General features: G+C 36.5%; 1 protein-coding gene across 3 annotated transcripts in view; it reads left to right on the forward strand.

The window, feature by feature from the left end:
* Positions 1-21,567, forward strand: part of Usp9x (ubiquitin specific peptidase 9 X-linked) — a 109,283-nt gene extending 87,716 nt beyond the window's left edge. For all 3 annotated transcript variants that reach the window (XM_077107062.1, XM_077107061.1, XM_077107063.1), the window contains 14 exons: positions 122-312; positions 3,249-3,422; positions 5,162-5,303; positions 6,329-7,082; positions 7,638-7,761; positions 8,267-8,492; positions 9,233-9,362; positions 12,669-12,854; positions 13,132-13,352; positions 13,440-13,528; positions 14,540-14,696; positions 14,870-15,082; positions 15,701-15,796; positions 17,334-21,567. In XM_077107062.1, the coding sequence (XP_076963177.1) occupies positions 122-312; positions 3,249-3,422; positions 5,162-5,303; positions 6,329-7,082; positions 7,638-7,761; positions 8,267-8,492; positions 9,233-9,362; positions 12,669-12,854; positions 13,132-13,352; positions 13,440-13,528; positions 14,540-14,696; positions 14,870-15,082; positions 15,701-15,796; positions 17,334-17,471 (2,841 nt within the window). In that variant the 3' untranslated portion in view covers positions 17,472-21,567. The remainder of the gene's footprint in view (positions 1-121; positions 313-3,248; positions 3,423-5,161; positions 5,304-6,328; positions 7,083-7,637; positions 7,762-8,266; positions 8,493-9,232; positions 9,363-12,668; positions 12,855-13,131; positions 13,353-13,439; positions 13,529-14,539; positions 14,697-14,869; positions 15,083-15,700; positions 15,797-17,333) is intronic.
* Positions 21,568-22,315: the final 748 nt, after the last annotated feature.

The following is a 22,315-nucleotide window of genomic DNA, read 5'->3' on the forward strand; positions in this document are numbered from 1 at the left end:
GCTTTGGAAATAAGAAACATAAGTAAACTACAAATCATTTGTTCCCTAACTGGCATTTGTCTCACCATATTTTTTACATTTTAGATTAGCTCATTAATTAATGATATTTTTTGGTTTCTAGAGCAATGTTGATCCCAGGGATGATGTTTTTGGCTATCCTCAACAATTTGAAGACAAACCAGCATTAAGTAAAACAGAAGATAGAAAAGAATACAATATTGGTGTCCTGAGACACCTTCAGGTCATCTTTGGTCATTTAGCTGCTTCTCGACTACAATACTACGTCCCCAGAGGATTTTGGAAACAGTTCAGGTAAACTATGAATGAATAATAATAGGGATCATCTTTTGTTTTCTTTTTGTTATATTTAAATATGTAATGATATTTCTTAAAACTTGATGAACATACTCAATACATTAATATTAAACTTCTATGATATATGTTTTGAAGCCGGGCCTGGTCATGTATGCCTTAGCAAGTTCCTATCTCAGAATTAAAAAGGGCCGAGGATGTGGGTTAGTGGTTAAGGTGGTTAAGCACCCCTGGGTTAAATCTCTTGCACCAAAAATAGATAAATGTTTTGAGATGTCTAACTTTGTTATGCAAATGTCTGATATGTACACAAATAGTATGAAACCTTAGTATTCATCACCCAACTTCAACAGTTGTCCACTCATAGCCAATCTTATTTAATCTGTATTCTGTAATCTACTTCTTTCCAGATTGTTTTGGAGGTAAATCCCAGATAGTTTCACCCATATGTGTCTCTAATATCTGTTTTAAAACATAACCATAGAACTGTTACTATGTCTTTTTAAAAAAAAAAATCCTTCCTATCAAATGTGATCAATGTTTGAACTTAACCCACTTACCTCATAAATTATTTTCACTGGTATTTTTTAAAATTGGGATCCAGAGCCAGGCCCAATGGCACTCACCTATAATTCCAGTAATTTGGGAGGCTGGGGCAGAGGATTGCACCACTTGGTATAATCCCTAGTACTGCCCCAATAATCAGGATCTGGATGAGCTTCATATGCCTCAAATGGTTAATAATGCCTCTTAAGTTTCTTTTGGTCATTGTTGCAAAATCCCCCCCACCCTGCCTTTTTTTTTTTTTTTTTTTTTTTTTTTTACAATTGTTTATGGAGGGGAACAGGTAGATAACACTGCAAGTTTTCCCAGTCAGAATTTTGTTGATGGGGTCCCTAGGGTATTTTAGTGTTTCCTATTTTCCTAATTCTCCGACATCTGTAAGAGATGTAAGATGGAGACTTGAGCAGATTCAAGTGATGTTTTTAATTTTGTGGAATGGCAGTGAGGCTCCCTTTTTACATATGAGGATATTTAGATTTCTTGTGAACCCCCTGCCTAATATACAGTGGCTTCACCATCACTACCACATTTTATTCCCCTAACTAGGCCCCTCCTTGATCTGTACTAGTGACTCAAGTTTATAGCTTGGATTTTATCACTCAGTTTTCTCTCTTACAATACCTTTTTCCCCCTGAAGCTAGTGGAGCTCACACTTCATGTAAGCTAGCACTTTTCAATTTACCACACTTCAGACATTATTTGTTAAAATCAATTTGTTTCATTATTAGAAACAGTACCAGTCTATTTAATTTACTGAAAATGTGAACTAAACTTCCCGTTTGTGTGTGTGTGTGTGTGTCTCCCAATTTTTTTAGTTTCAAAATTTTCAGAAGTATAGAAAAGAGGAAGTCATCACTGTTGCTTTATGTTCTTTACTTAGATCTGTCTAATTGCTAGCATTTTGCCATATTTGCTTGTTTTTCCGTGAGTATACTTGGTTTTGGGGTTTTGTTTTATTTTTGTAAACCATTTGATAGTAATCTGAAAACATGACACTTCATACCCAATGAATTTAATGTTAATCATCTCTAATAATATCAGTACATATTCCAATTTCCTCAAAATGGTTTTATACTGAAGCTTTTGGTTTTTTTATATCCCAATCTGGAATACAAAGGAAAGAATCAAAAAGAGGGGCTGGAGTTGGGGCTCAGTGGTAGAGTGTTTGCCTAGTATGTATGAGGCACTGGGTTCGATTCTCAGCACCACATATAAATAAATAAATTAAATATTAAGGTCCATCAACAACTAAAAAGAATATTTTTAAAAAAATCAAAAAGAATTTAATTCACTTTCTTATTCTTTTTTAGTCTAGAATCAGCTTCCAAATTTGTGACTTTTATGGCATTGAAATTTTTTGAGAGTACAGGCCAGTTGTCCTTTTTTTTTTTTTTTTTTTTTTTAAACCAGGGATTGAACCCAGGAGCACTTAGCCACATCCCCAACCCATTTTTATATTTTAATTAGCAACAGTGTCTTGCTCACTTGCTGAGGCTGGCTTTGAACTGGTGATCCTCCTCCTGCCTCGGCCTTCTGAGATGGGATTACAGGCATATGCCACCGTGCTCAGCACAGGCCAGTTGTCGTATAGAATGTCTGTCTTGATTTGTGTGATTATTTCCTCATGGTTAGATTCAGGTCAAGCTTTTAGGGGAGGAAAGCAGGAAAACTACATCGATGATGTTCTATGCTTCTCAGTTTGTCCAGTTGGGAAGCATATGCTCTCCGTGTGTTTAATTATTGATGGTAATGACTTTGATCCCCCAGTGTCTTAACAGATTTCTCCATTGTAAAGGGTAACTTTTCTCTTTTATAATTAATAAGTTGACATCTAGACTATGTACACATTGCAAAGTATAGCAAGTCATGTGTAGTTCAAATTTCCAAAAACAAATAAAATGGACTGGTTTTTCAAATAATGCAACAAATTTATTTTCACAAGTGATAGAAGTATTTTTCAAAAGACAGTTCTTCTGAAGTGTCTAAAATATAATTCAGCATAGCTCTTGCTTAGAATAAATACGTATACTCCGTGTATTAGTTTATTTACGTAAAAACAAAATTGGATGTCATTGATAGTTTCCAGCAGTGCTTGGGCTTTACCAATGTCAGTTCTCATTTTGTGGTATACATAAGTGATACTTTGTTTTGTCACATCACCTGAAGCAACCTCAACTTTCTTGGACCCATACTATCTGTCAGCCACACCAGTACTTTCCTCTTTCCTCATGTAGTTGAGGAAGAAAATTTCAGTGTACATATGCTGTCATTTGTGGTTACATTGCTTTCTTTCCCCCTCAAAAATACAATGTATGTACAGTGTATATATTGTTGTGTCATATGTTAAATGTTTTATTTCATTCATTTCTTAGGCTTTGGGGCGAGCCTGTTAATCTGCGTGAACAACATGATGCTTTAGAATTTTTTAATTCATTGGTAGATAGTTTAGATGAAGCTTTAAAAGCCTTAGGACATCCAGCTATGCTAAGTAAAGTCTTAGGAGGGTCCTTTGCTGATCAGAAGATTTGCCAAGGCTGTCCACATAGGTAAGTGCTAATTACAGATTGGAAGTGTAAGTAGTATTATTTATATACTAACAAAAATAAAATTTTTGCTGTATTAAACCTAAAAGATGGTGGACTTGGAGTAGTATTCCCTATTAAAGTGAAATTCTCATTTGTAAAATAACATCATTTATCATTTTGCTTAAAAATGTTTGTATACAGTACAGCAAGAATGAGAGAACAAATTGTGTTTGTGTACTTTGTTGTGTGTTTTAGTTTTTTACTTAAAAAGTGGAAACTGTTGCCGGGCATGGTATCATACCTATAATTCCAGCTATCTCAAAATGGGCTGGAAATATAGCTGTGTGGTAGAGTACCCCAGGTTCCATCCCCAGTCCAGATGGATGGAAGGAAGTAAAGTGTTTAATTAATGATACCTATTAACAATAGCAATGAGGCATGATGGTGCCTCCCTATAGTCCCAGCAACTCCAGAGGTTGAGGCAGGAAGATCACAAGGTCAAGACGTGGTTTGGTAACCTAGCAAGATGCTATTTCCGAAGAAAAACCTCATTAAAAGTCAAATTGGTCATATATATAGCCAAGACCTGAGTTTGTAAATGGTTGTTGGAGGCACTTAGTTTTTAAACATAGAGAAATCATGAGGGTAAAGAATACTTTATAAATAATAATTTTATGGTTTTATAATTTTACCATTCATTCTGAATTGGTGTATGTACTTAGCCTGGGCAACTCTTTTGGCCTTCTTGGAAAGACCATTTACATCCTTAGGAAAACAATAAGATTATCACTTTAACCTCTTTTTTTTTTTTTTTTTTTTTTTAATATGACACTAGGAGTTAAACAAAGGGTACCACTGAACAACATCACCATCTCTAGCCTTCTTTGTTTGTTTGTTTTTGTAGGCTAGGTCTTTCTAAGTTGCTGAGGCCGGCCTCAAACTTGCAATACTCCTGCCTGAGCCTCCTGAGTCCCTGGAATTACAAGCATGTGCCACTGTCCTCAGCTTAATTTTTTGTTTTTAATTATTGATAATATGGCCAACTTTTTGCTCATCTTTTCAGTCTGTCCTCAGTTTGTTTTGGACAGTTTACCAAATTACTTGGAAATGATTCGTGTTCTTTGCCAAATGAAAATGTAAAAGATCATGTTCATGAAGTCAGATCCTTACTGCCTGATCAATATCTGAACTAGTCTTTTTATTATTGCGTGCCAAACCATACATAGAGAGTCCCAAGACTGTTTGTTATAGGGCTTTACTTTGCATAATAAAACAGGTCAACAAACTATATAGCACAAGCCAAATCCAGCCCATCACCTGTTTTTGTAATATTATTGGAACATACTCAGTTTTATATTGTGTGACTCTTTTTGCTACAATAGCAGAATTAAGTAGCTACCACAGAGACCATAGGACCCATAGTTTCTATCTAAACATATCACTGGTAGACTATAAGGAGCTTAGGCTATTAAGTCCAAATATATTTGTCTTCAAAACTTTTTTCCCAGTTGGTTTCTTCATCTCTGAAGTAGAGACGGTGATATTTCTCTAGCAAGTTTGTCATAAAAACAAGAAACCTAATATGTTGAGTGTTTTAAACGACCAAATATAGTGACAAGCATGAGCAAATGATCAGTAAATGTTAACTATCAGTATTGGTAACATTCTGTGAGTTAGGAGCTTCATTATTATTACATAATAAATATTGCAAATGTAGTTTGCATAAAGTCCTTTTTGATTGTTTCTTAAATAATCTTTAGGTACGAATGTGAAGAATCTTTTACGACTCTGAATGTAGACATTAGAAATCACCAAAATCTTCTTGATTCCTTGGAACAGTATGTCAAAGGAGATTTATTAGAAGGTGCAAATGCATATCATTGTGAAAAATGCAATAAAAAGGTATGGATTGTCCAGCTTTAAAATAGTTATGATGAGGGGCTGGGGATGTGGCTCAAGCAGTAGCACGCTCGCCTGGCATGCGTGCAGCCCGGGTTTGATCCTCAGCGCCACATACAAACAAAGATGTTGTGTCCGCCAAGAACTAAAAAATAAATACTAAAAAATTCTCTTAAAAAAAAATATATATATATATAGTTATGATGACATGATTTTTGTTTATCCTCAAAATTCACTCTTTTGAAAAAATATCTACCCTACTTTGTCATAGTAATAATAGAGAGATAGTGAAGAGGACAGCTGATTTAATGATTTATTGGGCAAAGAAGGTTAAAAAGTACCTTGGAGGTGATGAACCTGTGGATGATTTTTAGAAGTCATAATAACTTGACACCACATTCTCTTGCTAATAGAGGAAAATGCTTCACCTCTCATGTCCTTTACTTGGAGAAAACCATTAATTTATTTAACCACTTAAGATTTATTTTGCCACCTGTGTTTAGCACTTGGATTAGATATTTGGACTGATCTAATTAGTTTTTATCTGTGGGAACTTAGCAGTTCTTTGAGGGAGATGATTTCATAGGTAGTAAATATTGTATATCTTTTCAGGTTCCCAGGCCCTCTCACCTACAAATTACTGCATTATGTTGCCTTACCAACCACTTAGAGAAGTATTAAAGTGTAGAGGTTGCAAAAGCCATACTACTTGCCTGCCTCCCACACCTCTGTGACATGAGACAAGTCACTTAACCTCTCGGGAACTTCTTATCCTCATCTTTAAGATTCAGTGGTACCTGCTTGAGAGGGTTGTAAGGATTAAATACGTTACTGTTCATGCAGCATTTAAAATATTACCTGGCATCTAATTGCCCAATAAATAACGTTATTAATTTTGGTTAACATTTAAGTCAACTATGGCAGAATTACTTTATGTTCATTATCATGTATTTCTTTACACATAAAAATCCAAGTAAGTCTTAAAGGGAGTTTGATAATATCATTTAAAGATTTCTCTTTATTTTTAGGTTGATACCGTAAAGCGCTTGCTAATTAAAAAATTACCTCCTGTTCTTGCTATCCAACTAAAACGATTTGACTATGACTGGGAAAGAGAATGTGCAATCAAGTTCAATGATTATTTTGAATTTCCTCGTGAGCTGGACATGGAACCTTACACAGTTGCAGGTGTTGCTAAACTGGAAGGAGATAATGTAAACCCAGAGAGTCAGCTGATACAACAGAATGAGCAGTCTGAAAGTGAGACTGCAGGAAGCACAAAGTATAGGCTTGTGGGTGTGCTTGTACACAGTGGTCAAGCAAGTGGGGGACATTATTATTCTTACATCATTCAAAGGAATGGTGGAGATGGTGAGAGAAATCGCTGGTATAAATTTGATGATGGAGATGTAACCGAATGTAAAATGGATGACGATGAGGAAATGAAAAATCAGTGTTTTGGTGGAGAATACATGGGAGAAGTGTTTGATCATATGATGAAGCGCATGTCATACAGGCGCCAGAAAAGGTGGTGGAATGCTTATATACTTTTCTATGAACGAATGGACACAATAGACCAAGACGATGAGTTGATAAGATACATATCAGAGCTTGCTATCACCACAAGACCCCATCAAATAATAATGCCATCAGCCATTGAGAGAAGTGTACGGAAACAGAATGTACAATTCATGCATAACCGAATGCAGTACAGTTTGGAGTATTTTCAGTTTATGAAAAAACTGCTTACATGTAATGGTGTTTACTTAAACCCTCCTCCAGGTAAGTGTTGCGAGTTTGGTTTCTTAATAATAAAGAATAATTCATACTTTAAGGGTTTCCTAAGCATTGACATGTTTAAGTTCATGAAATATTAATATTTTTAAGTGGGTCTAAGTTTTTGCTTATTTTAAGGTCACATTTAAGATGGCTGATACCTTTGAGCAATAAATTAACTGTTTGGAGACAGGAAGTTGTTTGTTTTAAGGATTTTTTTCCTCACTGATTTGAAAATGCTTTCATGAGCTGCCATAATCAAGGAATAAGAATTATTTCCTGGGGTGGGGCCGTAGCTCATTTGGTAGCACGCTTGCCTAGCATGTGTGGGGCACTGGGTTTGATCCTTAGTACCACATAAAAATAAGGTAAAGGCATTTTTGTGTCCATCTGCTATAAAAAATATTTTTTAAAAAATTGTTTTCTAAGTATCGGGAAAAGGGGTATTTAACAGATTTAGGACTTCTCATAAATGCAGACTTGTTGGAAAATGGGGCTTGAAAATAGAAATTTGATTTATATATATATATATATATATATATATCTGCATTTTATTTATAGGGCAAGATCACCTGTTGCCTGAAGCAGAAGAAATCACTATGATTAGTATTCAACTTGCTGCTAGGTTCCTCTTTACTACAGGATTTCACACAAAGAAAATAGTCCGTGGCTCTGCCAGTGATTGGTACATTGCTTTGACTTTTCATTCCTAGTATACTGACATTTGATTTGGTTCTTTAATAGAACTTCTTTTACTTTTTCCAAACCATGAGGATCTTGTTCCAATTTTGAAGTGAGTTTAAAAAAAAAAAAAATTCTTGGTAGCAGTGGTGAGATTATATTAAAATACTTACTTAGACTAAATATGGCTAGTTTTACTTACTCATCCAAGAGTAAGATGTTAAGGAAAGTGGGGGCTATTTTGTCATGGAACCTTAGAATTTAGTAGATTTTTCAGAGTACAGTGCAAGCTTTTGCTTATTTTTTTAAGTCATTGAGAAAAGACCAAGTCATCGTATTCACCTATCCTTTTAATGTTAGTACTAGAAGCAACCAGTTGCTGCTTCTCTCTCCAGCAGTAGAGGCCTTTACTTTTTTTCTTTTGGTTCATAGAGAGCCATCCCTTTTGTATATGAAATAAGTCAAGTATAAGCCATATTGATAGTCATAGATATTTTTGTTTGTTTTAGGTATGATGCATTGTGTATTCTCCTTCGCCACAGCAAGAATGTACGTTTTTGGTTTGCTCATAATGTCCTTTTTAATGTTTCAAATCGCTTCTCTGAATACCTTTTGGAATGCCCAAGTGCAGAAGTGAGGGGTGCATTTGCAAAACTTATAGTTTTTATTGCACATTTTTCCTTGCAAGATGGGCCATGTCCTTCACCTTTTGCGTCTCCTGGACCTTCTAGTCAGGTAATTGTACAGTTTGCTTTCTAATGATTAAATGCTTACCAAAGAATAATGTTTGCTAGAAGTTGTAGTCACAGGCTTATGTTCATCTCTTTTGATATGTTTATTTCATATGTGTGCACACACAGAATCTAATGTCTCAAGTTCCGTGAAAATTACTATATGGAAATGCATTAAAAGGGGCTGTGACCTGGGTACAGTGGTACACACCTATAATCACACTGACTGAGGATAAGGCAGTAGGATTATAAATTTAAGACCAGCCTAGGGAATTTAGATCCCGTCTCAAAATGAAAAAAATAAAAAGGAATGGAGATGTGGCTCAGGTAAAGTGCCTCTGAGTACAATCCCCAGTACCAGGAAAAAAAAAAATGAATAGTGATTACTGAGCTTTTAAAACATAAGGGAGCTGGGTGTGGTGGCTTGTACCTATAATCCCAACAACTCAGGAGGCTGAGGCAGGATAATAATAATAAACTCTCTCTTACTATTCAGATACATACAGAAGCTTAAATATAAACTTGAGTAAATTTTTCTATCTTAAAGGGTTTTTTAATGGACTTAAAATGTACAATAATATGAAGGATTTATAATGAAATCTACCCAGATCTTTATTCCCTTTCCCAACCATCAACCCTTTCAAATAGTTTGTGTAATCAGTTCTTCCATAAACTTATGCTTGTGTGAAGAGAGTTATACCTGCACGTTGTTGCTGAGAAACAGCTATGTTTTATATTTTACAGGCTTATGACAACTTAAGCTTGAGCGATCACTTACTACGAGCAGTACTAAATCTCTTGAGAAGGGAAGTTTCAGAGCATGGACGTCATTTACAGCAGTATTTCAACTTGTTTGTAATGTATGCCAATTTAGGTAAGAATTTAGGTTTTCATAATCTGTATGTTAAATGGTGAAATCATTTAGGTCAGTTGATCACATATAACCTAGTTTAATGTAGAAATTTTGTACAAGAAACCTTATACTTTATAGTAATTCATGTGTTACTGCTCTGCATTAGACACAGATGAGAATCTTATGTCGTCACATTTTTGTCTCCTAAAACACTGCCAGATTTGGCTGCTTTTTGAACATACTCATTTCTAGGCCCCAATCTCACACTGATTGAATCAGAATTCCCAAAGTTAATTTATGGAATCTATATTTTATAAAGGTCCCTAGATGATTGTAGTACTTCCCAAGTTTTGAACAGAGGTCTACATATAACTTTTTCTTGAAGTAAACAATTAAAATGAGGGATAGTATAAATATTTGCTTAGCTGGATGTGGTGATGCACGCCTGTAATCCCAGCAAGTTTGGAGGCTAAGCACTCGGGAATATCACAAGTTCGAGGCCAGCCTCAGTTACTTAGCAAAAGTCTGTCTCAAATTTTAAAAAACATTTTTTTAAATGACTGGGAATGTAATTCAATGGTAGAGTGACCCCTGGATTTTTGTTTATTTATTATTTATATATTTCATATAAATATAAAATTCCCCTCTTGCCTCATTTAAGGGACTAGATGTAGCTCAGTGGTATAGAGCTCTTGCCTAGCCTACATAAGGCCCAGGGTTCCACTTCAGCACCACAAGAAAAACTTAGGAATTTGCTTAAATTACTCTATTATTGCCACTATATGACAGCTGTCCTTTTCAAAGTAGCCTACTCTGACATCACTAGATCATTTCTTTTCATTGGTTACTGAAATTGACCTAAAAATTTATGCTATACTTGGTTCTACTTTTTCTATTGTATTTTGATAGCAACCAAATTTTTCTGTTGCTCCCCCCACTAGATTGCACAGTAGCCCTTGTTAAATGTTTGTTTGCTGAATGGATGGGTGGTGAGGAATATCATAAAATATATTTTCATTGTTAATTGGGGCGGGTGTTCTGTTTTGACTTAGGGTAGGTAAATTTCTTATTATTGAAATTATGAAAATTACTAATGAGATGATAGTGTTCTGATCCCAAAATGATTATTGAGACATTCCAGTTAAAATCTTAGTGATGGTAATATTTATTGGGCCAGTTTAGGAACTGATCTATCCAAAATTAAGTTCTGTACCCAAGCATCCCTGTCATTTCCCGTGTTTTCTGTATGAGCTCGCTCTGCTGATACATCAGGAACATTTTACTTTCCGTTTGTCTCTGTAGTTGATCATCTTTTCCCTTATCTTTCCATACCAGAGGCATTTGGTATTTGTAGTTGAGAAAGAAGAGGAAATATATTACACAAACACTAACTAGAATCTGTATTCCAAACTTAGAAATTCCAAATTTAGGCATTCACAAAAATATTATTCTATTCAACTTCCCCTTTAGATATTGCATATTCATAAAGCACATATCATTGTTCACTAACAAAATTTCCCTGCTAAAGGCAAATACAGGTCTATAAGCCTCAATATGAAGCCTTAAGAACAGTTATGCTGGGCTGGGATTGTGGCTTAGTGGTAGTGCACTCGCCTAGCATATGTGAGACCCTGGATTTGATCCTTAGCACCACATAAAGATAAAAATTTTTTTAAAAAATATGCTTATGTGATTCAAAATTGCTTGGGTTTAAGAAAAATAAGACAGTGCATATGCCATATATAATGTATCTGAGTCTAAACAGCTCCTTATAACTAAACACATTAATATCCCTGGAGTAAAATGTAAATGAGAGTTGTATGTTTATTAAAACATAAACGGGGGCCAGGGTTGTGGCTTTGTGGTAGAGCGCTTGCCGAGCATGCATGAGGCACTGGGTTGGATCTCGGCACCACATAAAAATAAGCAAAATAAAGGTATTGTGTCCATCTACAACTGAAAATATATTTAAAAATAAATAAATGGGGATGGGAGGGGGAAGGCTGCAAATAGCCTGTTTTCAGTTCAGGCTAGGTTTTCCTATCAAGTACATATTTTTGATATCAACTTTATGAAAGAAATTTGATTATAATAACTTTTCTCAGGATTTCAGATAAGGGTTAATAGACGTGAATTTATTGTGTTAAAATAGTCTACTGTCTTAATAGGATATGGAAGCAAACCAAAACGTAGTTGCCATTAAGTTAAATATGTTCATGGTTATAATAGGGAAAATATAAAGTACTATGGATGTGTATCTTTGGGGTAGAAGATTTAATGGGGAAGTTGCAAGTAAATTCTGGTACTTGATAAAGTGAGTCTGTGGCATTTGGTGATTGGATATTCAGGGGAGAGAGCATGAAATAGATGTTAACAGTGATGCCCAGGGACTGGGGTCGTGGCTCAGCAGTACAGCACTCGCCTAGCACATGAGAGGCCCTGGGTTAGATCCTCCGCACCATATAAAAATAAATAAATAAAACAAAGAAGAAGAATGATGCCCAGGATTCCAGTTTGACCAACTCAGAAGATAATAGTGCCACTGAGTTGGGGAAACTCCAGAGGAAAAGCATGGAGGAAGAGGATGATTTCAGTTTGGGTGGATTCAGTTTGCGCCTGTGTGACACCCAGTTGCCTGAGCAATTTAGTGAGACTCTGTCTCAAAAAAGAGCCAGGGACGCCGTGCACCATGGCGCCCACCTATAACCCCAGCGGCTCAGGAGGCTGAGGCAGGAGGATTGCAAGTTCAGAGCCAGCCTCAGCAATTTAGCAAGGCCCCAAGAAACTTGTTTGAGACCCCGTGTCAAAATAAAAAGGACTAGGGATGTGGCTCAGTGTTAAGCGCCCCTAGGTTCAATCCCTGGTCCCCCCCCTCCCAGAAAAAAAAGCCAGGGATGTACGTCAATAATAGAGCACACCTGGGTTCAATAACCAGTATTGCAAAAAAAGAAAAGAATAAAAGATGGGAGCAGGAAAAAGGTAGTTAAGAATCTAAGAAGGAAGTAGTTACATATCATCCCTATGATAAAGGTTGCCATCTTCGTCAGTCCTTTTGGGCTCTCCAGGCCCCAGAAAGCTCATGTTCCACATAGCCCAGTATAACCAGAAGGTTATAGTCATGGTTGCTGTTTATCAATTTTAATATGTAAGTCTAGTTATACCTAATCTGTGAATTTTCTATCCCAATTTAAGTCTGAATGCTAAGGAAATGTGATACACTTCTGACATAAGAATGATAGACCTATTGAATACTATCTTTTTTATTCACAAAGCCCTTATCCTAATGCTTTTCTTCCTCTCTTCCTTCTACCACCTCTTTCAATGTAGGTGTGGCAGAAAAGACACAGCTGCTCAAACTAAGTGTACCTGCTACCTTTATGCTCGTTTCTTTAGATGAAGGGCCAGGTCCTCCAATCAAATATCAGTATGCTGAACTGGGCAAATTATACTCAGTAGTGTCACAGCTGATCCGCTGTTGCAATGTCTCATCAAGGATGCAGTCTTCAATAAATGGTAAAGTAGAAAGCCTCATTCTTAACAGGGAATTCTTTTCTGTCTGCTTGCTAGTCAAGTTGACACTTTGTTTATGGCATACTTAAAGAGTTAACTTTTTGTATTATGTCATCTTGGGATATCTAATCATGGTAACATAATATTCATTGTGCTTAAGAAACATGATTTATGAAGTTACTTTTCAAAAATAAATTCATAGGCTACCTTTATGGTGAAATCAGTGTATTGTTATTACAGAAAAGTTTATTAGTTGTTCATTGCCAAATCTACATTCTAGGTAATCCTCCTCTTCCCAATCCGTTTGGTGATCCCAATTTATCACAACCTATAATGCCAATTCAGCAGAATGTGGCAGACATTTTATTTGTGAGAACAAGTTATGTGAAGAAAATCATTGAAGACTGCAGTAACTCAGAGGAAACTGTCAAATTGCTTCGTTTTTGCTGCTGGGAGAATCCTCAGTTCTCATCTACTGTCCTCAGTGAACTTCTCTGGCAGGTTAAAGGAACATATAAACATTGATAAATCTCTGTGATTTGATTTGTTATTCCTTTAAGTTGTTCACTCTCTCTGGCCTGTTTTTAGGTTGCATATTCCTACACCTACGAACTTCGGCCTTATTTGGATCTCCTTCTACAAATCTTACTGATTGAGGACTCCTGGCAGACTCACAGGTGGATACTTGTTTTCATTACTGGACTGCTTATATGTGCCCAGGTGTTAGACATAATTGCAGTAGTCACCACTTTAGAGTCCTAGTGAATATTTCATCTTAAAAAACTCAAAAACAGCTAGGTGTATTGGCATGTACCTATAATCCCAGCTACTCAGGAGGCTAAGGCCAACCTAGGCAATTTAGTGTGATCCTGTCTCAGATTTTTAAAAAGGGCTCGGGGTGTGGTTCAGTGATAGTGCTTGCCCCCAGCATGATATTTTTCATTTGTTTTTTGTTGTTTTTTTTGTTTGGTTGGTTTTTGTTTTGTTTTTTTCTTCTCGTTGCCCGAGTTTCATACTTAACATTCTAACATCATTTCTTTGAATCAAATTTTTAAATTATAGTCATGCATACTGATGGGATTTATTGTTACATATTTATACATGCACATAATAGAGTAATTTGACCAATATTACTGCCCTATACTTCTCTTTCTCCCTCCAGCATAAGCATTTGGTAAATATTTAAGTTCATTGATGATTCCCTTGAAGTTTTTTAGGATTAGTTCGCATTAGTTTTAGAATTAGTCGCTTGAAATATTTGGTTACTTAAAAGTAGTCCTCAGCAGTCTATAAAGTTGTTTCAGACACTGAGGTAATAAATAATAAACTGTTACTTCTGCTAGGAAATTGGTTTCTTTGAACCTCTTTTTACATTTTTATCCACCTATCAGTATAACATACATTATTGACTAGCATTGAGCTTGCAAGCCAGGCATGGTGGCATATAGCTATAATCCTATAGCTATTTGGTAGGCTGAGGCAGGAGGACCACAAGTTTGGTGCTAGCCTGGATAAATTATTTGATACATTTTCTCATCTGTTCATGAGTGTAATAACAATACCTATAGTCTAGCATTAGATTAAATGACTAGATCAGACATTAAATAAGTGGTATGTAATAAGCAATAAATATAAGCTGCTATATTAGATTTTAGAAGTTTTAATCTTTCATTCTGCTTCTCTTTCAGAATTCATAATGCCCTTAAGGGAATTCCAGATGACCGAGATGGGCTGTTTGACACAATCCAGCGCTCTAAGAATCACTATCAGAAAAGAGCTTACCAATGTATAAAATGTATGGTAGCTCTCTTCAGCAATTGTCCTGTTGCTTACCAAATCCTACAGGTGAAGATTTTTATTTATTTTTTTTTCTGTAGAGATCTGACTCAGAATTAAGGATTCTATCTTCTTAAAGAAGAGAGTCCTGAGAATTTAGGGGTTTTTTTTTTGTTTTTTTTTTTTAAAGTTTGAAGTGTTCCAAGTCCTCTTACATATGTGGTTTTTATTTTCTTTTGAAGGGTAATGGTGATCTGAAAAGAAAGTGGACCTGGGCAGTGGAATGGCTTGGAGACGAACTTGAAAGAAGACCATATACTGGCAATCCTCAGTACACTTACAACAATTGGTCTCCCCCAGTACAAAGCAATGAAACATCAAATGGCTATTTCTTGGAGAGATCACATAGCGCTAGGATGACACTTGCAAAAGCTTGTGAACTCTGTCCAGAGGAGGTAAAAAAAGCCACCAGTATGCAGCAGATAGAAATGGAAGAAAGCAAAGTAATTCTTTACTTTATAGGCCAGTGTTTATGTATTAGCAATAGTGCTTAAAAAAAAAAAAAAAGTTATATTGAAGTTTTTTTTGTTTGTTAGTGTATGTTGTGTTGATTCCAGTTCCTTTGTTTATCTGCAGTAAAAGAAGTTGTTAATGGGTTAGTTTTGTAGGTTTTAAAATTTTATTTCAGGGCTGGGGATGTATGTAGCTCAGTGGTAGAGTGCTTACTTAGTATACACAGGCCCTGGGTTTGATCCTCAGCACCGTAAAACCAAACAAAAAAAAAAATAAAATATTCTGGACAAAGTGAGGCACACCTGTAATCCTGGCTACTTAGGAGGCTGAGACAGGAGTGTTGCAAGTTTGAGGCCAGCCTCAGCAATTTAGCAAGACACTGTCTCAAAATAAATAGGACTGGTGATGTGGCTCTGTGCTAGAGTGCTCCTGGGTTCAATCCCCAGTACCACAAAAACAAATACGTAAATTTTAGTTAAAATAGAAAAGGTTAAAAATGAGCTTGAATTTGCCTTTATAATTTCTTTCTTTTTTTTTTTTTTTTTTTTTTTTTAAATTAGGAACCAGATGACCAAGATGCCCCAGATGAGCATGAGTCACCTCCCCCTGAAGATGCCCCATTATACCCCCATTCACCTGGATCTCAGTATCAACAGGTAAACAGGAGTCAGATTTTGGTTTTAGTCTCCAGAACCAATTCTTAGGCTTAAATAGTGGCCAAATCTTTTATGACTGAAGTTATGGAGGGATTGTCTAGGGGACATGATTAGAAGAGAAATGGTAAGAGTGGGATCATGGTGCCCATTTCAACTGGCCCCTGTGGTAGATTTCTCATCACATAGGTGTCCTTCTGATACTGATAATTTACTTGGTAAATCTGTGTATTCATTCATGTCAACATAAAATGATAACCATTGCTTAGTACAAAGGATTAGAATGATATTTCCTGTTAGGCTAAGCCTGCAAATGGATTCTGAGGACATTCAGGTATGGTGATGAAGTAAGGGATCCTTGGTTACTTAACCCTAGATTTCAGTGAGTGGGAATTGTTGAGGAAAAAAAAAAATAAGGATTTGGCAGTTTTCCAATGGGCGATGGACAGTGGTACTTGAACAAGTATTGGAGTCTCCTGGAGGGCTTGTTAGAGGACAGGGTGCTAGACCCTGCCCAGAGCCTCAGGTCTCCTCCCCCTACAGTGTGCTATTCCCCACTGCTGGTCTAAAAAACTGTTTGAGACACATGTAAGTCATTCTTTCTTAGGCTTCAAGGTATAAATAGAAGCATGCCGGATAGTTAAGAAGTGCATATTCAACACAAATTATTTTTGTAATGCAAATGATATAGAAAATAAAACTTAAAATCTTGGCTTGGCTAGTGGGGATATATAGGAGAACGAGTGCCTATAGGGTTCTGGCATTTCAAAAGATTAACCAAATCCACAGGAGAAAATTACTTGCTTGACCCTGAGAATGCTCATATTAAGCACGCTTGGTTGCTTTATTATCTTCTTCAACATTGTTTGGTTCTCACTAACATTGTTTTGTGTTAATGGTTATTGTGCCTGCAGATCTCATATTATGGACAGTCATTTATCATATGGAAGAATTTGAATTCTGTGTATTCTAACTCACTAATCATTCTTTGTGAAGATTTTGGCCAAGAACAATAATGGGCTAATCCCTTATTAGGCTTTTAGTGTTTCACACTAAAAGTCACTTTGGGCTGGGTGTAGTGGTGCATTCCTATAATCCCAGCATATTGGGAGACTGAGGCAGGAGGATCTCAAGTTTGAGGCCAGCTTGGGCAACTTAGACTGTGACTTTAAAATTCGGGGGTCGGGCGGGCGAGCGGGCAGGGTGAGGATGCCGAGTATGTAGCTCAGAGTGTCCCTGGGTTTAATCCCCAGTACTTCCCAGAATAAAACAAAACAAGTGAAAATAACTTTGGTCAAAATTTATACAGAGCTACACAATCATCGCTCTTTTTTGGGGGGGGGGGCTTGTGCTTTGTACTTACACTAGCTTTTTTTCTTTCAAACAGGTTAATTTTTTCACTATTAGTCTTAAATGTATTTAAAGGATAAGTTTCAGAAATGAAAGAAATGTTTACATTTTCACAAACTTGAGCTTGTGATTTTAAAATTTGTTTAGCCTGGGAAAAATTTTAACACGCACATCTCCTCTCCCCTCCCAGAATAACCATGTGCATGGACAGCCATATACAGGCCCAGCAGCACACCACATGAACAACCCTCAGAGAACTGGCCAACGAGCACAAGAAAACTACGAAGGCAGTGAAGAAGTATCCCCACCTCAGACCAAGGATCAGTGAAATGCACATAATTAACTGGTTCCATCAAGACTGTGCACCCAGGCCTTACAGTCCAACCTTTTTCTGTGTCTGGCTAATATTTAAAACTAGAAAACTATTCCTAATCAACATGGAGTGGAGAGTTTATTCACTGTCTTATCTGCAGAAATTTGCTGTCAATATATAACCCGCCTGCAGTGGAAAGTGTATAGTGTTTTGTAATAAATGGCCTGATGCTAATGTGTAAATGGCAAAGGTGTATATAGTATATTAATGTTTGACTGTTAATTCTTAAGCAAGAAACTTTTTTCTTGATGGGACTCACAGATCTACAAAAACTACTACAAAAGTTAATTTTCTTGTTATACCCACTGCACTTTGCAACCAGTGTTGCCTGCCTCTTGGCAGTTGGATCAACTCCTTTACAAAAACAAAAAATAAACCAACAGCAACAAAACAGCCCATTCATGTCAGCCACACCAATAGTTTCATGTTAATTCTTTGCCACTGAAGTCAATTTTAACTATGAGCAATGTAAGGCTGGTAACCTTTAAATTATTTGGTTGATGTGGAAAATTGGTGATGTAACATTGTTTCTAGATCTTTTTCATTGCCTTTTTATTCTGATATTAGGTTAATCACTTTGAGGCTATAGTTATGCTGTAACATTTAGCATGGCTTCACACCACGTTAGTGTAGCCAATGAGGAAAAAACTATCATAACGACTGCAGTTGTCCGGAAGTGACAGCTGTGTTGCTCAGAGCTTTTCCTTCTTACACCTAGAATATAAAATAAAGCGAGGGGAGAAATGTGACAGGCAGTTTTCAGTTGCACTTATGTTCTTTCTCATATTTGACAGTTCAGTCTTTGGGTGGGATAAAGAAAACTTAAGTATCAGTAATGGGAATTTTGAAAGATTTTTTTTTTAATATGCAAAAATTTGCTATGCCAGGATGCTGGAGCATAATAGAAGACTGTATTTGGTATGCTTGTTTTTGTTTCTTTGGTAGAGATTATTAGGTGAGTCTTCTAAAACCTTTCTTCTGGATCCCAGTGATGTGGAAGTCGTCAGAATCCCACAGTACTTGGAGTACCTCTGCATCAAGATGTCTGACTGATTTTTCTGCTCAGTCACAATTTTACTTGAAAGCAAGAATTGTCCTAGCTCATTTTCCATTATTCCAAAAATATTAACGTTCAAAGCAGGGTCTAATTTAAAAAGAAACTACTGGTTAGTTAATATAATTGAAGTATCACAATTTCAGAATAAACATTTGATTAAAGTAAGGAACTCATCGGTTAATACTGTATTTAAAAGAGAATTGGTGACTTGAATGTGTGTAATTTTTTTGGAACCTGTCGAAAAACCAAATACCCCTGCAAACAGATACAGCCCACCCTATTCTATTTAAATATTTTGCTGTTTTATTTTATAGAAATTATTTTGCTGAATTCACAAATAGAATTTGATTTAAGAAGAACTTTTTGTCCTGTGGTGTGTTTGGCTTTTTGGTTACTTTTTTGGTCCTGTTTTTGGTTTTGTTTTTGTTTTTTTAAGGACTGCATATTAAAATGCTGTGCATAGCATGCATAGCCATGGCACTTAATTCAGGATTTCAGTTAACATTTTTGTGCACAGAAAGATCTGACCTTTGGCCCTTTACTAAAGACTGCAGAGAGCCTGGAGCAGTGGCTCGCGCCTGTAATCCCAGCTACTCAGGAGGCTGAGGCGAGAGAATCCCAAACTCATGCTGGAGGCCAGCCTGGAAAATTTGGAGACTCTGTCTCCAAATTAAAAAATCAAAACGGCTGGGGATGCAGCTCAGCGGTAGAGTGCCCCCGGGTTCAGTCCCCAGTCCCCCAAAATTAAATACTTCGAGAAAAAATGTTGACACTGTAGAAGTTTCCTAACAATCACTCTTGTACTTTTTGTATGTTTTTTATACACATGTATATTTAATGAGCACAAGCTAGGTTGTATTTTTTACAATTCAGTTAATGGGAAAAAGTTTTGTCAAAAGGCAATAGTTGGAACTGAACAAAGCAGAAACAAACAGCATTGCATTATTTTGTGATTAAAAGGGGCAGGTATTTAAGATAAAGCTTTGGGTATCTTATTTGCAGTACTCTAGTAAATCTGTGCTTCTAGGTTTTTCTGTAGTATTAGGAAATTTTGACAGCAGATAGTTTGTTTTTACTTTAAGTATGTTATATCTGAATTTAAGTTTGTGTTTTTTCCTTTGTAGTTTGCAGAGCTGGGGATGGAACCCTGGGCCTCACGCATACTAGGCAAATGCTCTACCTTTGAGCTACATCCCCAGCCTGAATTTGTTTGAGCAAGGGTTGTACAGTGTTTGCGATTCCAGTTGGTAGTTTAACTTAAAAGTTAGTCACAAGCTTTCTCAACTAGCAAAGTAGGTTAACTTTATTTGGAAAAGTTCCCATTATTGTTAATGATACCATCTCACCATCTGAGAGGTGATTTTAAAATTTCCTGGTCCTTAACAAAAGTATGTAATGGGCTTAATTTAAAATGTAATGACTTCCTAGATGAGAAAAAACTTGACATTTTAATAGGCTGTGAATTTTTCTCTCTGGAGGGAGATCCCAACTTTGCTTTGAATTTCAAGCCGTCTCCCCACATGGTGCCAGGTGAGGGCTTGAGAGTCATTTTCCCCTCTCTCTGAGGAAGAATGGCCTGTTTTGTGACCAGGAATGAGGGAGCGCGAACAGTTATTTTTGTTTGTGCAAGTTATTTTCTGTATTTATCTCTTAAGTATTAGTGTAGAACGGCAAATTTTAAGATGCATGTTATCGTAAGAGCAACCATAGTGGTGATTTCTGAGGTCTTTTTCTGAACACACACGGCACATTTTCAATTTCAAGTTTTCAAAAGTGCCTAAAGGTTATTTAATTCTCCCTCAGATGATTTTTTTGAGCCATATACTTCCTACTTTAAATGTTTCTTGCAGAATCACTAGTCTTCCTTTGAAAGAGATATTCCTGGAACTCTAAATGGCATGATTGCTCGCATAGAAGACAGTAGAATCTGTTAACGTAAAGACTGAAGATGTTTTAGTTGTAAAACTATGTGAACTAGGGGTTTGCCCTGCTGGATCTAAGTATTTCAGTGTACAACTTGGTAAGAACCGTATTGCTGCTGTTTCTAAGCCCTCCACCAACCAAAATTTTCATGTTCAACACGGTAGAGGCAGAAATAACATAATCATATTTGGAGACTTTTCTTTTTGTTGAATTTCTCTTGGTTATCATTTCCCAGCCTTGCGTCTTTTAGTTATGATGTATACAAACTTAGAATTATTAAAGTGTTTTCTATTTTTTTCATGATTAACTTTTATTAGTGAATGATAAGTCTTTAATCCTCTCAGTGGTTCAATCGATGAGCCTTTTTTATTTGAATTGTTTGTAAATGAAAACCACAGTTTGTGATAATTCAGATGAATTCAGAATAGTTTTGAGTTTTTTATTAGTATTTTTGCAGCTTATGTTCTCCCATGAACTGTTTTACTTTGCCGGATTTTGTGGTTAATTTGGTGGCTATATCCTGCCTTATTTAGAATTATAACTGGATAAGAAAATTGCCTTTTCATTTTAAGTGCCCACTTTTGGCCTCCAGTTTAAAGGTACTACATACATGCTGCCGATATAGGAAGACAACACCCACTCCCCCACTTTGTGTTACCAAGAAAAAGAACAGTACTGATTTGCAGTAGGGCTCAACCAGAATTGGTCCTACACCTCCATGTTTTAGCCTTTGAAAACAAGGTTTTGGGTGTGATGAATCACTACAAGAAGTGCTAAATGTATTAAGAACTTAACTGCCGATTGTATTTATATAACAGTTATTTCATGCTTGCAGAAATGTAGCACTTTTCCTCCAAATTGATAGGTGTAAGAAAAGGTGGGGAGAGGTACACCACATTTTAAAGTCACGCGTGAGTGCAAATTTTTATTTTGAAATCCAGATTCCCAAAAGGAAATTTCACCACCCAACTCACAATTCCTAGCCTTTTACAAACCAACAGACTGACATAAAGATTGTCCACAGTTCCTAAGATTTAGCACATATACAAAAATAAAACTTTATAAATTAAATTTGGGTTTTCCTTTTATTTATTAAAACTTCTAAGTTCAGAAGGGAATTCTCCGCCTTCCACTCCACAAGTCTAGGGATCAGACCCAGGACTTCAACACCCCATTGAAGGGAATTTTTTTAAAGGAACTCTGCCATGTTTTGGTTGATCAAAGTGTATTCCTACCTAAGCAGTTCTGAGATTGAGTTGTGATCTAATTGCTGACCTAGTCCTTTCTTCTAAAACCAAGATTTAAATAGTTGGGTGTCTCAGAGTTCTTTCAGATCTGAAATAAAAGCCAGGTCACATATTTTGAGGCAAGTAATAGGAGGGAAACATTTCTCAACATGCCATCTGCTCTTAGTATCTAAAAAGTAACTTGTCATGTTTCAGGGAACTGGGACTTCTCCAGACATCTGTTGGTGTTTCCCTAAAGTTGGTTTACTTCAAAGAGTACCGCTCAAGAAATATCCCAATTTTTATCTAATTTTATTGATAATTTTCAACAGCAGGACAGGCATGGGGGTACACACTGTAATCCCAGTGATTTGGGAAGCTGAACAGGTGGATCAAAAGCTTTGCTGGCAGCCAGATGTGGTGGCGCACCCCTGTAATCCCAGGGGCTTTTGAGGCTGAGACAGGAGTTCAAAGCCAGCCTCAGCAACGGCCATGCACTAAGCAACTCCGTGAGACCCTGTCTCAAACAAAAAACGGCTGGGGATGTGGCTCAGTGGTTAAGTGCTGGAGTTCAGTCGCTGATACAAAAAAGT

Source organism: Callospermophilus lateralis, chromosome X, assembly GCF_048772815.1.
Source record: "Callospermophilus lateralis isolate mCalLat2 chromosome X, mCalLat2.hap1, whole genome shotgun sequence".
Classification (NCBI taxonomy): Eukaryota; Metazoa; Chordata; class Mammalia; order Rodentia; family Sciuridae; genus Callospermophilus; species Callospermophilus lateralis.